The sequence below is a fragment of the Phacochoerus africanus genome, chromosome 8, assembly GCF_016906955.1.
Source record: "Phacochoerus africanus isolate WHEZ1 chromosome 8, ROS_Pafr_v1, whole genome shotgun sequence".
Taxonomy (NCBI): domain Eukaryota; kingdom Metazoa; phylum Chordata; class Mammalia; order Artiodactyla; family Suidae; genus Phacochoerus; species Phacochoerus africanus.
In genome coordinates this window covers 39,761,797-39,781,125 of record NC_062551.1, presented here as the reverse complement: position 1 = coordinate 39,781,125, position 19,329 = coordinate 39,761,797, and the positions used below count along the sequence as shown (strand labels likewise).

General features: G+C 57.5%; 1 protein-coding gene across 4 annotated transcripts; it reads right to left on the bottom strand.

The window, feature by feature from the left end:
• Nucleotides 1–7,835: 7,835 nt before the first annotated feature.
• Nucleotides 7,836–18,678, bottom strand: PLEKHF1 (pleckstrin homology and FYVE domain containing 1). 4 transcript variants are annotated; one of them, XM_047792154.1, is made up of 2 exons: nt 18,551–18,678; nt 7,836–9,449 (listed from the first exon to the last, which is right to left on the bottom strand). In XM_047792154.1, exon 2 carries the CDS (start codon nt 9,433–9,435, stop codon nt 8,584–8,586), a length of 852 nt encoding a protein of 283 aa, XP_047648110.1. In that variant the 5' UTR covers nt 9,436–9,449; nt 18,551–18,678; the 3' UTR covers nt 7,836–8,583. The 4 variants fall into 4 exon arrangements, with proteins under 4 accessions (XP_047648110.1, XP_047648109.1, XP_047648111.1 ...); XM_047792153.1 differs by lacking the exon at nt 18,551–18,678 and adding an exon at nt 17,772–18,049; XM_047792155.1 differs by lacking the exon at nt 18,551–18,678 and adding an exon at nt 17,602–17,724.
• Between the last annotated feature and the right edge of the window lie 651 nt (nt 18,679–19,329).

Here is a 19,329-nt window from a genome sequence, read left to right as displayed (position 1 = left end):
GGAGCCTCAGAGGCCTCAGGAGCTCCCCTTACTTAGTCGCGTGGCTGTGTCTGTGCCCGTTTCTAGAGCCAGGATGTGGGGGAGTCAGCTGTACCAGAATATGTGGCTGAAGGTGAGGAAGTGGGCTTCCCCAGGGGTGTGAGAAACACACCCCATGGTTCCATTTACTGTTATACCGGTAACATACAGCAATCCTGACACCAGATGTGCAGGGTTCCCCGCCCACCATCACCACTCCCGCCGCCACCAACACACACACCAAGCAATTCTCCCCAACATCAACGGCTAGATGTCCTGCCATTCAGTTCCCTTCTGGCACTGACCGGTGTTAGTGCAGACCCCACATGTCAACAGCTCAGTCCCACAAGACTGCCACCAGTCCAGTCGCCAATTCCAAGCCTGAAGGAACGGCTCTAAATCAGGACTCCCGTGACCCCCTCCTTGGGTTTGACAGTTTGCTCGAAGGGCTCATAGAATTCAGGGTCATAAAGGTTATAATAAGGGACACAGATGAACAGCCAGTTGAAGAGATGCTCAGGGCAAGGGGTGCTGGAAGGAGGTGCAGAACCTGGGTGCCCTCTACAGGTGCAATACCCTCCCAGCACCTCCACGTGTTTGCCAGCCTGGAAGCCCTCCCAACCCTGTGCTTGTGGAATGTTCATCATGAGTGATCATTAACTCAATCTCTCGTCTTTCTGGGTGACAGCTTCTAATCATGGCTGAGTCTTTCTACTGCCCACTAAGCATTGCCTCATTAGAAAAAAAAAAAAAAAAAAACCACTGCTGCCACCCAGGAAATTCCAAAGGGTTTAGGAGTTCTGCATAAGAAATATTCCTAGTGCCCATATCACTTAGGAAATTGCAAAGGTTCTAGGAGCTCTGTGCCAGGGACTGGGAGCAGGGACAAATATATATTTCTGGGGTTATTTCACAGTGGGGAAAGCAGCGTGTGGGAGGAATACGTGCTCAGATGAGCCACAGGCCCACCACCAGCTCCAGCAGCAGGGGTAGGAAGCTGGGAGCAAAGCGGTGTTTCCAGCGGAGGACCCAGCATGAGTGCAGAATTGAAGGAGTGAGAGGGGCTGAGGCCTGTCCTGGAGGTGAAGCTCTGCACCCCTTCCCACCCCGCGCTGGCCCCTCTGCGAGCCCTGCCTCCTGGGTCGTGCCCTAGGTCCCCCTCCCTCTCCCTGAGCTTCTGAGTGCCCTGACTCCTGCTCCAGCTCAGATCTCGGGAAAAGAAATTGTCAGCAAGTGGCTGGCTTGGCCCGAGGCTGACAAGGTTCCTCTACTTCCTGGGTGGGGGTCAGGGTGGGGCACCCCTAGGAGGCTTGGTTGAGATGCAAAGGAAGGCATTTTAGAATGTTGAAAATTTGCAAACTGCATAGTGTGTGTGTGTTTCCAGATCCTGGAACCCCATGTCCACAGCCTGGGACATTGCTGTGAGCAGCCAGGGGACCCTCTGACTGAGAAAGAATGGGCAGAGTGGATGGCTGGCCCCAGACCCCGATCCCCGACCCCCATCCCTTCCTGCTTGGGAGTCACCATGGGGGCAGGAACTGGTCTCTGGAAAGCCCGTGCTTTGGGGTTAGAACGTCTGGCAGGAGCCCCAAACCAAAGCTCCAAGGATTGAAATTTCCCCTTGTTTTTGCCCAGAAACATCTGGCTCGGGCTGCACCCCGCCCCCCCCCGTCCCCCCCCCCCCACCCGCCGCTCTCCCCTCCCTGCCTGCCCGCCTGTCTTTCTAAGCTTCAGCACTGGAACATTCTGATCAGAGCTGGGCTCTGTGGTGGGGAGGGCAGCCAGCAGGAGACAGGATCTGGAGGGGCTCAGGACAGTGCCCTGGCCACAGTTCTCGTGTGGCAGTGACCCTGACTCGTGGGTTCAAGGACTGGCATCCCCCCTGGGACCTATGACAAGAGCGGGAAGAGCCCTGAGGGCCTCCATGGGCCTCACTCTCCTTCCGGGTCTGACCTCCGTGTCCTCACCCCTGGTTCCTCCCTTCTAGAATCATCTAAAGCCAGGCTGAGCCTTTGAGATGGGGAGTGCCCGGGGGGTGGGGGGGGGCGGTAGGAGGCTGACCAAGCGGGGCTGGAATGGTGTGTGTGTGCACACGTGTGTGAGTGTGTGTGTGTGTGTGTGTGTGTGTGTGTGTGTGTGTACAGGGCTCACCTCCACTGGGAGAAGGACTCCACCTTTCAAAGCCTGGCCCACACCCACCTTGGAAGCCTTGTTTGAGCTCCTCCATCCTTGGCCCTAAGGAAGCTCCCTCAGTGCCCCAGTGCACCACAGACTCTCTCAGTTCGGATTTGGGTGGCCTGAAGGGCATAGAGAGTGAGGGGCAGGCAGGAGAAGGGCCAGGAGACACCCCAGTATCTGGTCTGAAGGCCTTGGGTGCAGGTGTCAGATAAGCAGTTTAGGCAAAGCTGATGGGATCCATCCCTGTGAACCCAGCATCTGGCCAATGGCCCCTGGAAGAGTCACACGGCCCCCTAGAAGAGAAGCACATGTGGCATGGCCAGCGACACAGGGCCTGGGCTGGGAGCTGTGGGGGCTGCAGATAAATGATGGCTGAGCTGCCCCAGGCCCTTGAGCATCTCAGACTTGAGGACCCATTGGGCACTTCCTGGAGGACAGAGGTTGGGAACTGGAGCAGGGGCTTCAGGGAATTTGGGAGCACCGAGGGGACAATCACGCTGACCTTGGGCATCCTGGGAAGGCAGCAGAGTGAAGGTGGCAGCTGCACTGGGTTCTTCAGGAGGGCCAAGTTCACGGCCAGAGGTGGAACAGGTGGGCAGAGTCAGCAAGTAGCCCGGAGAAACCCAGAGCCCGGCTCTGTTGGGCTTAGTGAGGCTTCCCAGCCTCCAGCCTCCAGCCCCCTGCCCCATGTTCTGCCCTCTGGGCACAGATCCCAAGGAGTCTGCTCAGGGCTGAGGCCAAGCACCCAAAGATGGGGGCCTGGGCACAGAGAGAGGCGGGGGACAGCTGGCAAGTCCTGAGGAAGGAGGCTTCATGCAGCCTAGAGCCTGCTGGCCAGGTGTGAAAAGCCCCAGACGGGGAGGCAGCCCCTTCCCTGCCCACAGCCCTCAGGAGGGCCACTTCCTGCACGCCAGGGGAAGAGGTGGGCCAGCGGAAGTGGCTGCCGTGCTCTGTGAGTGTAGCCTGAGAGACCCTGGGTCCTGCTGAGAACTGGGTCAGCCTCTCAGTCACTCCCACCTGCCCAGTGGCTGAGCCCAAGGGCTGCCCTGACCTCCTCTGTGGCCTCTTTCTGGCTGAGTCCCTGAGAACAAGCTGGGGCTGGAGAAAAGTCAGGCTGGCAGAAATCCTCTGGTGCCAACTGGGATGCCATCCGTAAGGGAGCCACTGGACCCTTGCAAACAGGTCTGATGCCACCTGGAAAGCTCTGTCTGGGTGGGGGGGGGCACTTCCTGCCCTGCATGAGAGAGCAACAATCAGTGTCTTGGGGTGGGGGAAGGGCTGGTCCCCAACCTTCTAGAAAGAGGCAAAATTCTCATCCAGCACCTTGCCTGGAGGCTCCAGGAGTAAGAGCCATTTCCTTGTGATGCCCTATGCCCCAGTGCCCCTGATTCCTATTTTTTTAGGGCTGCACCCACAGCATATGGAGGTTCCCAGGCTAGGGGTCTAATCAGAGCTACAGCTGCTGGCTTACACCACAGCCACAGCAATGAGGGATCCAAGCCACATCTGTGACCTACACCACGGCTCACAGCAACGCCGGGTCCTTAACCCACTGAGCCAGGCCAGGGATCGAACCTGCATCCTTGTGGATGCCATTTCTTACTTGCTTCATTTATTCAGTCAACAAATGTTTAATGCCAGGGACAGGAGGGGATGGTTAACAAAAAGACCCAGATTCTCAGGCCTCATGGAGACAACTGCCCTTTCTGATTAAGTCCAGCCCTTCTCTGAGGCTCAACCAAACACCATCTCCTCCAGGAAGCCCTCGCTGATCACAGCACTGTCCTGGGAGCTCTGTCTGCTGTGGCTTTGCCTATCCCCTTCAGCCTTAGGATGGCCTTGTGTGACGTGGCTCTGCCTCCCTGGGACCAGGGTATAGATGGGTCTCAGTCAGTGGCAGCCACAGGGCCCATGGGCACTAGTACCCCCACAGTCACGCTGACCTGGTCATCAAGGAGGGATAAGATTCTGGGAGTTCCCGTTGTGGTGCAGTGGTTAACAAATCCAACTAGGAACCATGAGGTTGTGGGTTTGGTCCCTGGCCTTGCTCAGTGGGTTAAGGATCCGGCATTGCCATGAGCTATGGTGTAGGTTGCAGACTCGGCTTGGATCCCGCATTGCTGTGGCTCTGGTGTAGGCTGGTGCCTACAGCTCCAATTAGACTCCTAGCCTGGGAACCTCCATATGGCGTGGGAGCAGCCCTAGAAAAGGCAAAAAGACACACACACACACACACACACACACACACGCGCGCACACACACACACAAAGAAAAGAAAAAGAAAGAAAAGAAAACTCAGCATCTAAAAACCCCAACAGGTAGGGGCCACTGGCTGACCCCCTGAGGAGGGCGCCCCTAATATCCCAGTCCTGCAGGATCCCTGCATCCCTGCCCAGGGGTGGACCCAGCTCTAAAGGGAGGCCCGCCTGTAAAATAGTCCACAGATGCCTTGAGGTCACTGTTGGAGGGACTTTCTCCTGGGCTGATTCCAGCAAGAGTGCTTCAGGCCACCTAAGGGAGTGGTGGGCTCCAGGGCCCCTCCAGGGCCCAGGCCTGGTCCTCAGACCCTCCGCCACTCGAATCTCTAAGGAGGAGGGGCAGGGCAGGCCCCTCCCAGGGCCCAAAGCCTGTTAGCAGGCTCAGCCTCTGGCAGGGACACGCAGTCCAGGCCCGGCTGAGGGGAAAGACTCCTGGGTGATAAACAGGAGCACCTGGCTGGCAGGAACAGCTGGTTCCTGTGCCCTTGCCAGGCCTCGCAAGTGAAGTCCCAGGAGGGAGGGTGAGGGCCTGGGCACCGGCCCAGGAGGCCCAGCCCGGCTGTCAGACCTTGAGCACCATTCTGGGGAAGGGGAGCACCCCCCAAGAGCAAAGCATTCATGCAGTCTGAGAACTCCTGACCTCCCAGGTCTGGGAGCAGCGTGGTGGCCATGGGCCAGGGTCAGTTGTGTGGCCCGAACTGAGAGCAACCCCGGAGTCTTGGAAGACAGCACCTGCTATGGGTGGGTGAGGCTGGGCAGCAGAGCCCTTCTGAGAACAGCCCAGAGGCGTGGGGGGTGTGAGGCGGGACCTTGCCTGACCTTGATCCCAGCCAGGCCGATGACATTGCCTCCGAAGAGAAATAAACCCATAAGGAGTGAGACGGGGTCTTCCAAGCAAGCAGCACCTTCTCTTCCTGGGCCCACATCCTCCCTTTAGGGAGGCCCTGACTTGTGCCCCTCTGTGCTTCAGTGGCCAAGGGGGGCCTCATCACCCCTCTGCCTCAGGAGCTGGCCCCAGGCAAACATTTACTTCCCTTCCCAGGGCACCATCTGCTGTCAATAGGGCGTCTCACAACACAGGGTTGGGGCCAGCCTCCTGGAGAAGTTAAGGGCAGCCAAGGCTTGGAGCTCCCGTCGTGGCTCAGTGGTTAACAAATCCGACTAGGAACCATGGGGTTGCGGGTTCGATCCCTGGCCTCGCTCAGTGGGTTAAGGATCTGGCGTTGCCGTGAGCTATGGTGTAGGTCGCAGACGCGGCTGGGATCCCGCATTGCTGTGCCTCTGGCGTAGGCCGGTGGCTGCACCTCTGATTAGACCCCTAGCCTGGGAACTTCCATATGCCACGGGTGTGGCCCTAAAAAGATAAAAAAAAAAAAAAAAAAAGGGGCAGCCAAGGCTTGCCTTCTGCCACCCGCTTCGGTAGGTAGATGTGGCCTTAGTCGAGGCAACAACCCCCCTTTGGGACCCCAGGGGAAGCGGGAGGCTGCACAGCCACTCTCCCCGCCTCAGCCACCTGCACACAGCTGCCAGGGCCAGCTCTTAAAAGGAAACAGGAGACCTGCCACCCTGCTGAAGGCTCCAGTGGCTCTAGGTGCAGCCAGGCTGGCCCTGCCACCTCTCTGGCCAAGATCCAGCCAAGCTGCTCCAGAACACATGGGCTCCTCCCCAGCTCGGGGCCTTTGCCCTTGCTGTCCCCCATCTGAAAGGTCACCTCCCCAGCTGGACTCACTCATTCTCACCATTTGGGGTGAGCTGACCTCTATAGAGAGCTGCCCTTCACCTGTGCCCCGATCCACGCTCTGGTCATGGCCCACGCCAGGACCATGCCATCCACTCCTGTGCCTCTCGGTCTCCCCTGCTGGGCTGTATGGTCCTGGAGAACTGAGGCCCTGTGCTTGTCACTAGGTGGGTCCCCAGCCTGGGATGGCAGAGGGCGATGAGTGCGTCTGCAGGAATGAGAGCCTCCAAAGCTGCTGGCCACTCAAGCCCTGGGGGCCTTACGGGCCCTAATACCTCAGGGCTCAGGGAAGCCATGGCCCAGCCCTAAAGGGGCGGTGAGGGAAGCAGATCAGAGGGTGGAAGGCTGAGGGCCGAGCCAGCACCTCCCCGGCCCTGGCGAAGAGGGCACAGCCTTCGTCAGCCTTTCTCACCCACTGGGGGTTCTGCACTCTGGGCCCCTATGGCAGCAGCTGTGGAGAAGGCTGGCAGTGCCTGGAATCAGCTGCGGGAAATCTCTCCTGTCCAAAGGAATGCTGCCCTGGGTCTTGAAGCTCCTGTTTACCAGGCAAGAGAGGTTCTAGAAAAGTGGGGCTGTCACCAAGGGGCCAATGACTAGAGCTGGGCACTCCCTGCCTGGGTGATGGGACAGGGCTGCCTGGCCTGGGCTTGCCAGGGTGCCTGATCTGGCTCCAGTAAGTTGCCCTGCACCCTGTAACCTGTAACCTGAGCTGCCCTGAGCCCTCTGCCCAGGCAGAACTGCATGAACCAGTTTGTATGGCTCAGAGAGGCCAAGGGCTCATAAATTCTTGGAAGCACCTCTGACCCGCCCCATCCAGTTCCGCCGCCCTGCGGGTTAGGTCACAGGCAGGCCCTGGGCACCTCCCACCCTCCCTCACAGGGAGCAGGCTGCAGCCTTGCCACCCCCAGGGGAGCTGGGCCCTGCCTGTTGAATCAGTTAGCACCAAGGAGAGCCTCAGGGCTCTGTCTCTAAGTGAACATTTGAATGGAATGGGGCAGAGGATACCTGTTCACCTGGAGACGGGCGCGGACAGTGGGTTGTGGGGCAGTGCTGTGTGGGCTGGGAGTGGGGAGTTTTCCAGGCCCCAACATTACTCCTTGAAGTTGACAGTGACCTCCGTCTAGGCTACAGTGGGCTCTGGCCAAGGCCAGTCGAGCAAGGGCTGCACAGGCTGGTGCAGGAGACTGTCTTGAAGGACCTGCAACTCACTGACCAGGTGTGGGCCAGGCCTCAGGAGGCTCCAGCCCCAACACACACTTGCTCTGAGCAAGGTGGGCTGCTGCACTGGGGACCTCCCCACTCGATGGCACCATCCCCAGGGGGCAGGCCAGGGCAGGAGGCCACGTGAAGGCCCAGGCAGAGCTGGATGGGTGGCTCCCTGTTTCCTTTACTTGCTGTCCATCCATTTAGAAAATTCACACCAAGTGAACAGGGCTGCAGGTGTCAGGCCATGGTCACAGTGCCCGGACAGACGGGGGCCCTGTCCTCTGGAACCAGCCATGATGTGGTGTGAACCCCTGACCCCACCGGAACTGCCAGCATTCCCAAGAATGCCTCGCATGATGGACAGTTGTTGACATCTGCCACCTAGCATGGTTTGAGTCCCCAGTCACAGAGCTGTGTCTGAAGCAAGAACACTCCTGGGTGTTTCAACCACATCCGTCAATAAACTTTCTTTTTATTATTAAGTCAGTCTGGATAGGGTTTCTGTCACTTGCAATTAAGAGCCCTAATGGAAAACACTGCTTTCCTCAGCCCAGGGAGAGATAAGGGCAGGACTGAAAGGCATCAGACACCTGGAGAGAGGTGACACGGGGCCAGAGGCCTCGGTAGGCCACCCTGGACCCTGGGGAGCTCAACTGCAGTGCCTGGGCCTGGCAGGCAACCACTGCATGAGGGTCTCGTGCCTCGCTCTGGGTGAGCCCACATGCCTGGCCTGACAAGGCCCAGCCAGCCCAGCAGGTGTGCATTGGCAAGGTAGGTGGGCAGGCGCTGGTTTCCTCAAGGCCTCTCAGGACCCCGTCTTCCCCGCAGGGTCCCGGGGCCAGGGGCTGTGGTTCCAGGCCTTAGAGAAGAGGGGACCTCACTCCAGTCCTTCCTTCTCTGTCCTTAAAGGTAGGGGGGCCGGGGGGGGGGGTTAGGGGTCATCAGATTCAAGGGGTCATTTGGAGCTGAAGCTCATAGGGCTGAAAATGGCATCTGTTCAGAGAAAATGGTGGGGGGTGTTCAGAGAAAAGGAGCCACTTCCACTGTGCCCACCACCTGTAGGGTAAGGTCCTGCAAGGCGATGGGCAGCTTGGGGAACTCTGCCCTCTTAGGGACCTGGGCAGTGGCAACTTCTTGCATGCTGGGGGCGGGGGGTAAGCCTCGCTCGGGTCTGCAGACCTGGGGTCAGCTGTGGAAGGATGACCAGGAGACACCCCCGGCGTAGAACTCCACGCGGCTGGGCCAGTCGCCATCCCCGCCCTCCCTGTCCTCATCTGAGTCATCGTCGTCTCCACTGGATGCTCCACAGACGGCCCCGGCCAGGTAGGCCGGCTGCCCGGGGACCCGGGGGCCCTGCTCCTCCTCCTCCTCTTCCTCCTCCTCCTCTTTCTGCTTCTGGGCGGCCAGCTCCCGGAAGCAGAGGCTGCAGACGCGCAGGGGCTTGGGCGAGAGGCGCGGCAGGAGGAAGCGCTCGCGGGAGCACTCGGCGCAGACCACGAAGCCGCACTTGCGGCAGTGGTGGCGCCGCGTGAGCGCCGAGAAGCGCGTCTGCGTGCAGCGCATGCAGATGTCTGTGGCCTTGTCCGGGATCCAGGGTGCCGCGTGCTCCGTGCTGGGCTGGAGCCCGGTGGCCAGCAGCTGCCGCCGCACGCACTCCTCGATGTGGCTGATCCACTCCTGGCGCTCCGTGGCCGAGGCGGCCGATACCACGAAGGACTTCTTGGCCGTCTTGATCATCCAGCGGTTCTTGGCCTGCAAGGTCTCGGGCAGCGGCTCCAGCGTCACCTCCTCCAGCGGAATGATGTGCTGGCTGCGGTACTTGCGCTTGTTGAGCACGATGCTGCCGTACACCAGGATGTCGTTGAAGAGGAAGAAGATGCGCGGTTTGGCCTTCTTTCGGCACTCCTTGGTCAGCACGCCCTCGCCCAGCAGCACCCGGCCCGGCAGGGCCAGCGGCTGCCCTGATGCCCCGAAGCAGCTCTCAACGGCTGCGATGCGCTGGCTGTTGATCTCGGTGTTCGCCAGGTAGTCAACCATCTTCCGGCACTCGGCTGTGGGAGGAGCAGCAGAGCAGGCGTCAGCTTGCCCAGGCATAGCCAGAGGTCAAGGCCACCTGCCACCCCCCAGCTCATAACCCATCCACCAAACAGCCCACTTATTACCCCACTGTGACCCAGCAGGCCCAGGCGGCGGCGCAACCAAGGAAACTCGCTGCCCAGAAGCTGATCCTTAGACAAGGGAGTTACTAGGAGGTAAAAAGGGATGTCCCCGTCCTGTTAAGAGCAGGTGGTGAAAGCCAGCCAGGGATGGGAAGGCAGGTGTAGATGTGTCACTGAGCTGGGGAGCCTTGGAAGACAGAGTAGAACACGCCTCAACAGCATCCACCCAAGGGGCAAGGATACTGAGCCTGGACTCTCATCAGGGGCTCCCAGGAGCACTAACTACCAGCACTTTGGGCCTGCCCCAGGGGGATGGCGAGCGCCGGGTGGCAGGGTGTCTGCCACCCCAACCTGTCATTGAGTCCCCTGTTAACCAAGACAAAGCGTTAGAGACCCTGCAACCACTCACTCAGCCCGTGGGCCCAGGGGTCACCACCACCATCACAGGTACCATTGCTGAGGGCTTCCTCCAAGCCCTCAACTCCTCCTCTGAGGCCGCTCTCCTCCTCTGCCAAGTGCTCAGGGTGGCAGCCCCAGTTCTCACCTGGGCCTGCTGTGCCCTGTGACCCACCCGACTCATAGTTTTGAAGATCACCCAAACACTGCCAGTTCCCCAGGTCATGCCTTCAGTCCCAGCTTCTCCACTGAGCTGCCCCTGTGATCGCTCGCCTGTTGATCCAGGAGGGTCCTCAAACTCCACATGCCCCACACAAACGTGGCTTTTCCCTCCAGTGCCTCTTCTTTTCCAGAAAGGAAGCCCCATGCACCTAGTTGTTGAAGTCCCAAATCTAGGACTCTTGAACCTCTTCCCTGTACCCCCGACATTCAACCCTGGAGCAGGCGCCATCATTTGCACCGCTCACACGTAGCCCCAGTCTTCCCACTTCTCATCACACCGCTCCACCCATGAACTGACAGCAAGGCGCCACCACATTTTGCCTGTAACAGCATCTCCCATTCAGAATGGGTCTCTCTGGATCAACAAGGACCTGCTGTATATCACAGGGAACTCTACTCAATATTCTGTAATAACCTATATGAGAAAAGAACCTGAGAAGGAATGGTTATATATGTATAACCGAATCACTTTGCTGTACACCTGAAATTAACACAACACTGCCAATCAACTTAGTTCAATATAAAATAAAATTTAAAAACAAAAAAAAAAAAAGAAAGAGGCTGTCTGCCAACACCAGCTCAGGCAGCTTTCCCCCTACCCAGGACAGGGCTGCTGGCAAATCACGGCCTGAGGGTCAAATCTGGCTCACAGCCTGGTTTTATGAACAAAGTTTTATTGGAACGTGGCCACAGCATTTAACAATGGTCTGTGCTGCTTTTCTGTTGCAGTGACAGAGCTGAGACTGTGATAGAGACCACATGGCCGTGGAGCCTAAAATACTCACTGTCTTTACCTAAGAAATTTTCTGACCTCATCTCCGAGATGTTACCTTTTTTTTTTGCTTTTCTTCATGGCACTTATCAAGCACCTGATATTTCTTGTCTAGCCATCATTTGCTGGCATGTTTTCTATTTCCCTTGCTCAGGTCTAAGCTCCATTAGAGCAGGAGCCTTTTCTTGTTCACTTGCTGTGTCCCCCCCAGTGCCTAGAACCGAGCACATAGTAGGTGCTGAGCACACAGGAGGGGCTTTAGGAGTGGCTAGTGAATGAATGAACCAGAGCTCTGGCCGGCCCACCGTGGGAGGAAGGGGCCACCCCCTCCTGTCTCTGAAGAGGAAGCAGATGAGCCAACACCAACTGCCACCGCCACCACGTGCACACAAGTGTACAGGCGCGCACAGCACACCTCCGGCCCGACTGATCACACATGTGGTGTTTCTGGGTCACCACACGGCAGTTCTGTAAGTCAGGCCACCTGTGGGAAGCCAAGGCGGGGCCGGCGTGGGGGCCGGATGCCTCACACAACAGGGGTGCTCGGCCCCAGGTCACGTACCAGTTGGCTCCTTTCAGACCACAAGGCCTCCAGAGAAGTGCTGTCCACATCATCTTATGTAAGAACTGCTATTTTTAGGCTGCTGATCTTGGCAGCATGTTGCAAACCTGGCTGATTATCAGTGACAGCCCCGGGCTATAGGTTACTCGGTCCCTGCCGGGGACAGTCTGGCAACATTCCAGAGGCCACCCCAGGACCCCTGGGCTGAGTGCTGGGCCCTGGGATGGGCTGGATGAGGGCTCTGTTGGAGGAGCTCCGAGTGCAGCAGGGGAGGGAGAGGCACCAAGGGAGGGGACCTCAGGACCTGTGGCAGTGACAACAGAGGTGCCTGGCAGAGGGGAAAGGGCAGAACCACCAGGTGCACTCACACAACAGGCTACTGTCGGCGGTTCCAACCACTGCGCCCAGTCCACATGGGTCAACAGGGAGCCACAAGAGACACCAATGGCCGAGCAGAAAAGGCAGCCTGCCGAGCAGTCTGTGTGACACCACACATGCGGAAAAGACACAGCATTTTAAAAGTGTTCAAGAACCAGTGTTCCTATCGTGGCTCAGTGGTTAACGAATCCAACTAGGAACCATGAGGTTGCGGGTTCAATCCCTGGCCTCGCTCAGTGGGTTGGGGATCCAGTGTTGCTGTGAGCTGTGGTGTAGGTTGCAGACGCAGCTGGGATCTGGCATTGCTGTGGCTGTGGGGTAGGCTGGCGGCTACAGCTCCGATTTGACCCCTAGCCTGGGAACCTCCATATGCTGCAGGTGCAGCCCTAGAAAAAGACAAAAAAGGCAAAACAAACAAACAAACAAACAAAAGTGTTCAAGAACCATATCCATGAATAAAAATGTATAGGATGGAATCTTGTGCCCATGAGGATGGCTGCTATCACAAAAACCAAGAAATAAGTTTTTGCAGGGATGTGGTGAGGCTAGAACCCTCATGCACTGTTTTGTTTTGTTGTCTTTTTAGGGCCACAGCATATGGAGGTTCGCAGCATATAGGGGTGGAATCGGAGCTGCAGCCACTGGCTGGGATCCGAGCTGCGTCTGTGACCTACACCACAGCTCACGGAAACCAGCTGAGCAAGTCCAAGGATTAAACCCACGTCCTCATGGATGCTAGTTGGGTTCATTAACCACTGAGCCATGACGGGAACTCCAAATGTGAACTTATGTGTACTTTTTTTCTTCCTTTTTAGGGCTGCACCTGAGACATATAGAGGTTCCCAAGCTAGGGGTCCAGTTGGAGCTCTAGCCACTGGCCTACTCCACAACCACAGCAACATGGGATCTGAGCCCCATCTATGAACTACACTACAGCTCATGGCAATGCCAGATCCTTAAGCCACTGAGCAAGGCCAGGGATCAAACCTTCGTCCTCATGGATGCTGGTCAGATTCATTTCTGCTGAGTCACAACAGGAACTGCCCTCATGCACTGTTAGTAGGAATGTACATTGGTGCAGCCACCATGGAAAACAGTATGGCAGTCCCTCTGAAAATTAAAAATAGAAGCACCATATGATCCAGCAAATCCACTTCTGGGTATCTATCCAAAGGAATTGAAAGCAGGATCTCCAAGTGGTAGTTGAACACCCATGTTCACAGCAGCGTTATTCACAACTGCCCAGAGGTGGAAGTAACCCCAGTGTCCATTTCGGGATGAGTGGATAAACAAAATGTGGTACCAAATTATGATGGAATATTATGCAGCCTTAAAAAAGGAACAAAAGCCTGTCACATGCTGCAACACGGATGGACCCTGGAGACATTAGGCCAACTGAAATAAGCCAGTTACAAAACGCCAAATACTGCCTGAGTCTGTATCTGTGGTAGTCAAATTCACAGAAACAGAAAGTAGCGAGGTGGTTACCAGGGCGGGGTGGGGGTGGGGGAGGGGAAGGGTGGAGAAGGAGTTGTTATTTAATGGGTACAGTGTTTCAGGTTTTCTTTGTGTTTGCGTTTGTTTCTGTTTGTTTTTTGTCTGTTTGCCTTTTCTAGGGCCGCTTTCCGCTCGGCATATGGAGATTCCCAGGCTAGGGGTGGAATCGGAACTGTAGCCGCCGGCCTACGCCAGAGCCACAGCAACGCCAGATCTGAGCCGTGTCTGCGACCTACCACACAGCTCATGGCAATGCCAGATCCTTAACCCACTGAGCGAGGCCAGGGATTGAACCTGCAACCTCATGGCTCCTAGTTAGGTTTGTTAACTGCTGAGCTGCAAAGGCAACTCCAAAGGCTTTACTTTTATCTACAATATTTTATTTCTTTCATTTAAAAAAAAAAAAGCAGCAAATGTGATCAAAATCCCAATACCAGTCAATTCTGGCAAGTGGGAATATGAGGTGTGGTGGGTCACCTGGCTGGGCACAGCACAGCAGCAGATGCCAGGATGAATGCCTGAGGTGTGAATGCCACTTGTTCCCTCCAGCACACGTGTGGGTCGGCCACCCGACAGAACCAGATGAGAACCCAATCTTGCAGCCACAGACTGAGGCCGAACATTCGGTGCTGAGACAGATGGACTTTGTGTGGAGAGAAGAGCAGGTGTCCCCCACCCCCACCCCCACCCTGTGGTACTGGGTGAGCTCTGGAGGTGGGCTTGCCCAGGTCCACCTCTGACTAGATGCTACTCAGGTGGGTGGCATGAGGGAAGGGAAGGGGAGAGCCCAGGTGAGCAGGGAGCTTTGGGCAGGGAAGGGCCTACAACCTGCCTCCCTTTCCCTTGTAGGGGGTCCCCCGATGCCCTGCAGGGCTCTGTCCCTAGTCAGTGTGGTTTATAGGGCCCCCACCAGGCTCTTATAGATCCTGCTCAGCCGCTCATGGCAAAACAGGGCCCGGGAAGGGTGCGGGATACCTGGTGACAATGAAAGCGGTCTAGGCTCTGAGCTGACCCCATCTGCTGACCAGGGCAAGTTCTCATGCCCCCTCCTCTGTAGGCCTACAGCGGGTACCAGGTTGGGTGAGCAGCCCGGCAGACAGCATCCTCCTGGGGGCTCCCCCACATCTGCCACAACCAGAACTTCACACCTGGTTTAACATGGCTGGAGATTTTCTTGGCAAACAGGGCAGCAGCCCCCGGCTCCCCATCTCCCACCCCTTGCAGCAGATGGGGGATCCTCTTTATTGTTCTCAGCAGATGACAGTAGCATTGCTCTCCTCCCCTTAGGACAGGGGAGAAGGCTGAGCCCATGCCCACTCCTCTCGGGGCCACCTGCCTCAGGACGGCCTGTGCCCCGCCCCCAGGTGATACCCCGGTGCTAACAGAAAGTGGACACTTCCGAAGGGCCAGCATCTAGGAGCAGGGAAGCAAACAGACCTGCTCTTTCTTGCAGGGCTCTGATGGGGGGCAGGCTCCTGGGCTGACCTTCCTGAACACGAGTGACCCCACCCCCTGAGCTGGGTCGAAGGTGCTCTGGGCAAGTGAGCTGTGCCCTGAGTGCCACTGGGTGGCCAGGGTTTTGTGCCTGACAGTCGAGGTGTCACACGTGATCTACACCAGGGCTGGCCAATCTATACCAAGTCTGAACCACTGCCAGCTTTTCTAACTATAATTTATTGGAACACAGCCACCCATGACAGAGACTGGCTTGCAAAACCTAAAATATTTACTTACTATTTGGATCTTTACAGAAAAAGTCTGTAGGCCCCTGATCTATACCACCACATGCTGTCAAATGCATAAGGTACCTACTCTAGGTATGCTCCTGGCACGGAGCTGTGTTCCGAAGGAACTCATCTCCTCCACTTGGACACAGCCTTTGGGATTTATTCTTTTTTTTCTTTTCTTTTTTTTTTTTTTTTTGGTCTTTTTGTCATTTCTTGGGCCGCTCCCGCAGCATATGGAGGTTCCCAGGCTAGGGGTCCAATCGCAGCTGTAGCCACTGGCCTACGCCACAGCCACAGCAACGCGGGGATCCGAGCCGCATCTGCAACCTACACCACAGCTCATGGCAACGCCGGATCCCTAACCCACTGAGCAAGGCCAGGGATCAAACTCGCAACCTCATGGTTCCTAGTCAGAGCCACGACGGGAACTCCGCCTTTGGGATTTAAGGGGGATGTCTGGGGCCCAACCTGGGAACCCCGTATAGCAGAAGCTGGGAGGGGCACCCAGGTCCATCTTTCATTAGAGTCATGGCTGGGGACACTGCTTATCAGAGAGGGAGGTACCAGGCCAAGGTCACAGAGAGAGTCGAAGAGATGGTCCTTTGGACTCTCTTTGGCTTCTCCTGTAGGGGGCAGGGCTGGTTTATCATCGGCCCTTCCTTCCCTCCAGCCCCACCCAGGCCCACCCTGCTTCCACACCTGCCTGATTTCACCTTCCAAATAGTCACGAAAGTCCTACCACGTGCCAGGCGCAGTCCTACTATGCTAGGCACTGGGTTACAGCAGGGAGCTAGGGACCAGACCCTGCAGGTGCAAGAGCCAGACTAGAAAGTAAACCAACGAGGTGGTTTCCGATCACAAGCATCTTGAAGAAAAGGGCTGCTGCGCTGGGCAGGGCTGGGGTGAGGGGGGTGCTCAGGAAAGGCCTGGCGAGGAAGGGACCCTGGACCACAGCCTGAATGTGAAGGTGCCAGCCATGCAAAGGCTTGAGGGAAGCGTGTCCTGAGCCAAGGAAACAGCTCAAGGACCTGACTGTGAAAGGGTGAGCAGTGAGAGGTTATGATCAGAGATGCCGCAGGAACCCGTCTGACAGGCCCACAGGCCAAGATCAGGATCTGGGTTTTCCCCCAGGTGCACTGAGGGAAGGGCCACAGTCCAAGTGTCCCTCCTTCCAAAGGGGCCATTGAGCAGCCTTGTCCAGCCTTGTGCTTCGTGGAAGCCCCTCCTCCACACAAGGAAAAGTAATAAGGCAAATAAGCTGAGAGCTTACAGCGCACCAAGCACATCAGCATGACAAGTATTAGCTCACCGATTCTTCATAAAAGCCCCATTGGGGAAGGTGCCACCTCCATCATCAAAGTCCCTGCCCAAGGTCCCAGCTCCAAGATAACCATGAGCTGCTGAAGGTTGCTCTTACCCAAAGACAGAATAAGAAATCCTCAATTCAGAGGGCAGGGCCCCCTCTTCAAAAGCCTGATCTCCAACCACACCCCACCCCCAGACCTCCCAACCCAGGTCAAGGGCCCCTTGGGGTGGCCTGGACAGGTCATTAGCCTGGCTGGGCTGCCCAGCCCCCTTCCTACCTTGGGGTGGGCTGGGTTGGGCAGGTCCCTTAGCTCAGTTGGGCTGCCTCAACTCCCCCTCTGGGCAGCCCTGAGGGCTGTTGTCTGTGGAGACATGGGCTGAAGTCAGAGTTAACCCTCGCCTTGCACAGACCCCAGTGGAAATTTCAAGCCCAGGAACATGACAGCACTTAGTGGAAATTATGTGCCAAGAATGACCCCAGCAATCATCCTTGTCTCCTCCCTGGCTTCTGACCCTCTCTGATGTTGAGATACAGGGCTGTTCAAATTCCAAAGGAATATATCCCTGATCAAGTTTCAGAGTGACTAAGAATGGCCATTTTTCCACCTGCAAAAGGGGCTGATGACCACTTGTCCCTGCACAGCTCTTCAGGAGTTCAGGGAGAAAGGGAAGGAGATTCCAGGTGATTCCAGGCTGGGAAGGAACTGCCACCTCTCTCTGGGCCTGCCTCAGTCACAGCCTCTGCGAAATGTGAGATTATGCCCTGCCTCGTTTCCTTTGACAATTCCCACCCAAAGTCACAAAGTCAAAGGCTTCAGGGGACAGGCAGCTCCTAAGTGCGAAAGGCCAGGGAGGACCTGGGCCACCAGGAAGGCGCTGCCGCTCTTCCTCTCCTCCCTGCTCCTCTGGGGCAGTTGTCCCAGCCCACTTCTCACTCCGCAGACTGGGACCAAGGGGTGAGGCCCCGACGACGGCGTGAGTCAGGAATCCTCGAACTGTCTCCGGACCGTGAGAGCGGAGATCCCTGCAGCCCCAGGGCTCAAGGCCCACGGGCCCCTCTAGACGTTTTCCGCACTGATGTTGCGCATCCTGAGATGACCCTGCCTCGACTCCCGAGACCCGTTACCCGTATTCACCCCGCTCTCCCTGGAGCCCCAGCAGTCCCCACCCCGTCTCCAGCCCCACCAGCTAGGCGCCTCTACTTCAGGGCGAGAGTCTGACCGAGATGGCCCTGACTGCGCGTCCGCCCCGCCCGGGCCCAGGGGCCGCCCCGACGAGGCGGCCGGGGGAGCTTGAAATCCGCCGGAGGGCAGCCCTCCAGCTCCGCGCGACACAGCGCAGCCGGAGACCCTTACCTCCTCGGCCGGGGCCCCGTGCGCCCCGCGCCCCGCCTGCAGCCAGCCGACCAGACCACACTCAGCCACCGCGTTCCGCTGGTCGGCGGGGGCCAAACTCCGCCGCCCAAGCCACTGCGTTCCAACTCTCCCCGACACGCCCCTCGATACGGCTCCGCCAATCCGAGCCCTGGCTCGCAGCGGGGGCGGGGCCTGGGCGCCCACTCTTGGAACTCAAGTTCCCGAGAAATGTACGCGGGCGGAACGGCAGGAGTTTGAGTGGGTTTGCGGTGCGCGCTTGCCCCGGGCCTGCGCTGGGAGTTCTCCTCGTTCGCTCCGGGAGCTGAGTCCCTACTTTCAGGCCCCCGCCCCCCCAGTTTCCCTTTCCGCCGCCACACTCCGCTGGCTGGCTGTTCTCGCCCCGAGGGAGACTGCGTCCTCGCCCGACCGGGGCCTGCCTGCGGGCCAGGAGAATGGGGCGGGAGGCGGTGTGTTATTATTGTGCCTTCTGCTGCCCCTGGCGAACCTCCCTGCTGCTAGCTGACACAGTCCTCTCTCGGCACCCGAGAGACTGATAATCATAATATTAAAAATGAGCAGCCTTCTCTGTTCTATAGCTTAAAAAATTGTATAGTGGATACTTTCAAACATCCTGAAGAGGCGAATTCAATGGACTCACCTACCCATTCCCGAACGGCAATATCCCGGTCACCAGCGGGTAATATCCCCCCCCATCCCCCTCAACACTTCATTTCACACTAGCTTCTTCCTGTTCTTCAAACCCCCAAGGTTGTTCTCACCTTTGTGCCTTTGCACTTCCTTTTCGTCTCCAGATCTTCCCCAGGCTGCATTGTTGGCATTTAAGGTCAACTCAAACTGTCACCTCCTCTGAGGCTTCCCTGACCCACCCCGTCACCCTCTCCTACCTCACCCCGTTTTATTATTTTGGAAAGCTCTTCTCTCAACCTTAGGTCATCTGATGAAGTCACTTGTTTACATGATAGCTCCCGGTGACTATCTCCCCCACCTCGGCTGTGAGCCCGCACGGGCTGGACTGCTTCTCTCGTTCGTTCCTTTCTCTCCAGTGCCGAGAACTGAGTTCTGCATTTAGTCAATGGTCTGTCACCCAGATGGGTTTGTCTTACCAAATAGGGCAGACCTGGGCATTGTCTGCCCAGAGGGGCTGGCTCAGGGGACCAAAGTGAGAGACAGCAGCTGGAGGAAGAGCTGACCCGGTTCCACGTGCCTGGCTCACTGGACCTCCTGCTCTGCCCAGGGCCGGGGGGCGGTGCTGGGGGTCTGAGCTGAGCAGTGGGGGCTGGCTCTCCTGGGTGGTGTGGACAGAGACTGTGAGGTGGGGTCCTGCGCTGGGATCTGCCTTTCCCAGCCCAGTGGAATGGGCACGTTCCCACAAGGGAAAGGGATGAGGCAAGAGAGGAAAGAACCAGGAGATTCCGAGAGGAGGAGGAGGGGTGGAGGCGATAGGCAGCCAGCTGTGGCCTCGGAGAGTCCACCCCCACCCCCACCCCGCATCCCCACCTCCACTGCCTTCCCAGCCGTGGTTACCCTCACCCAGCAG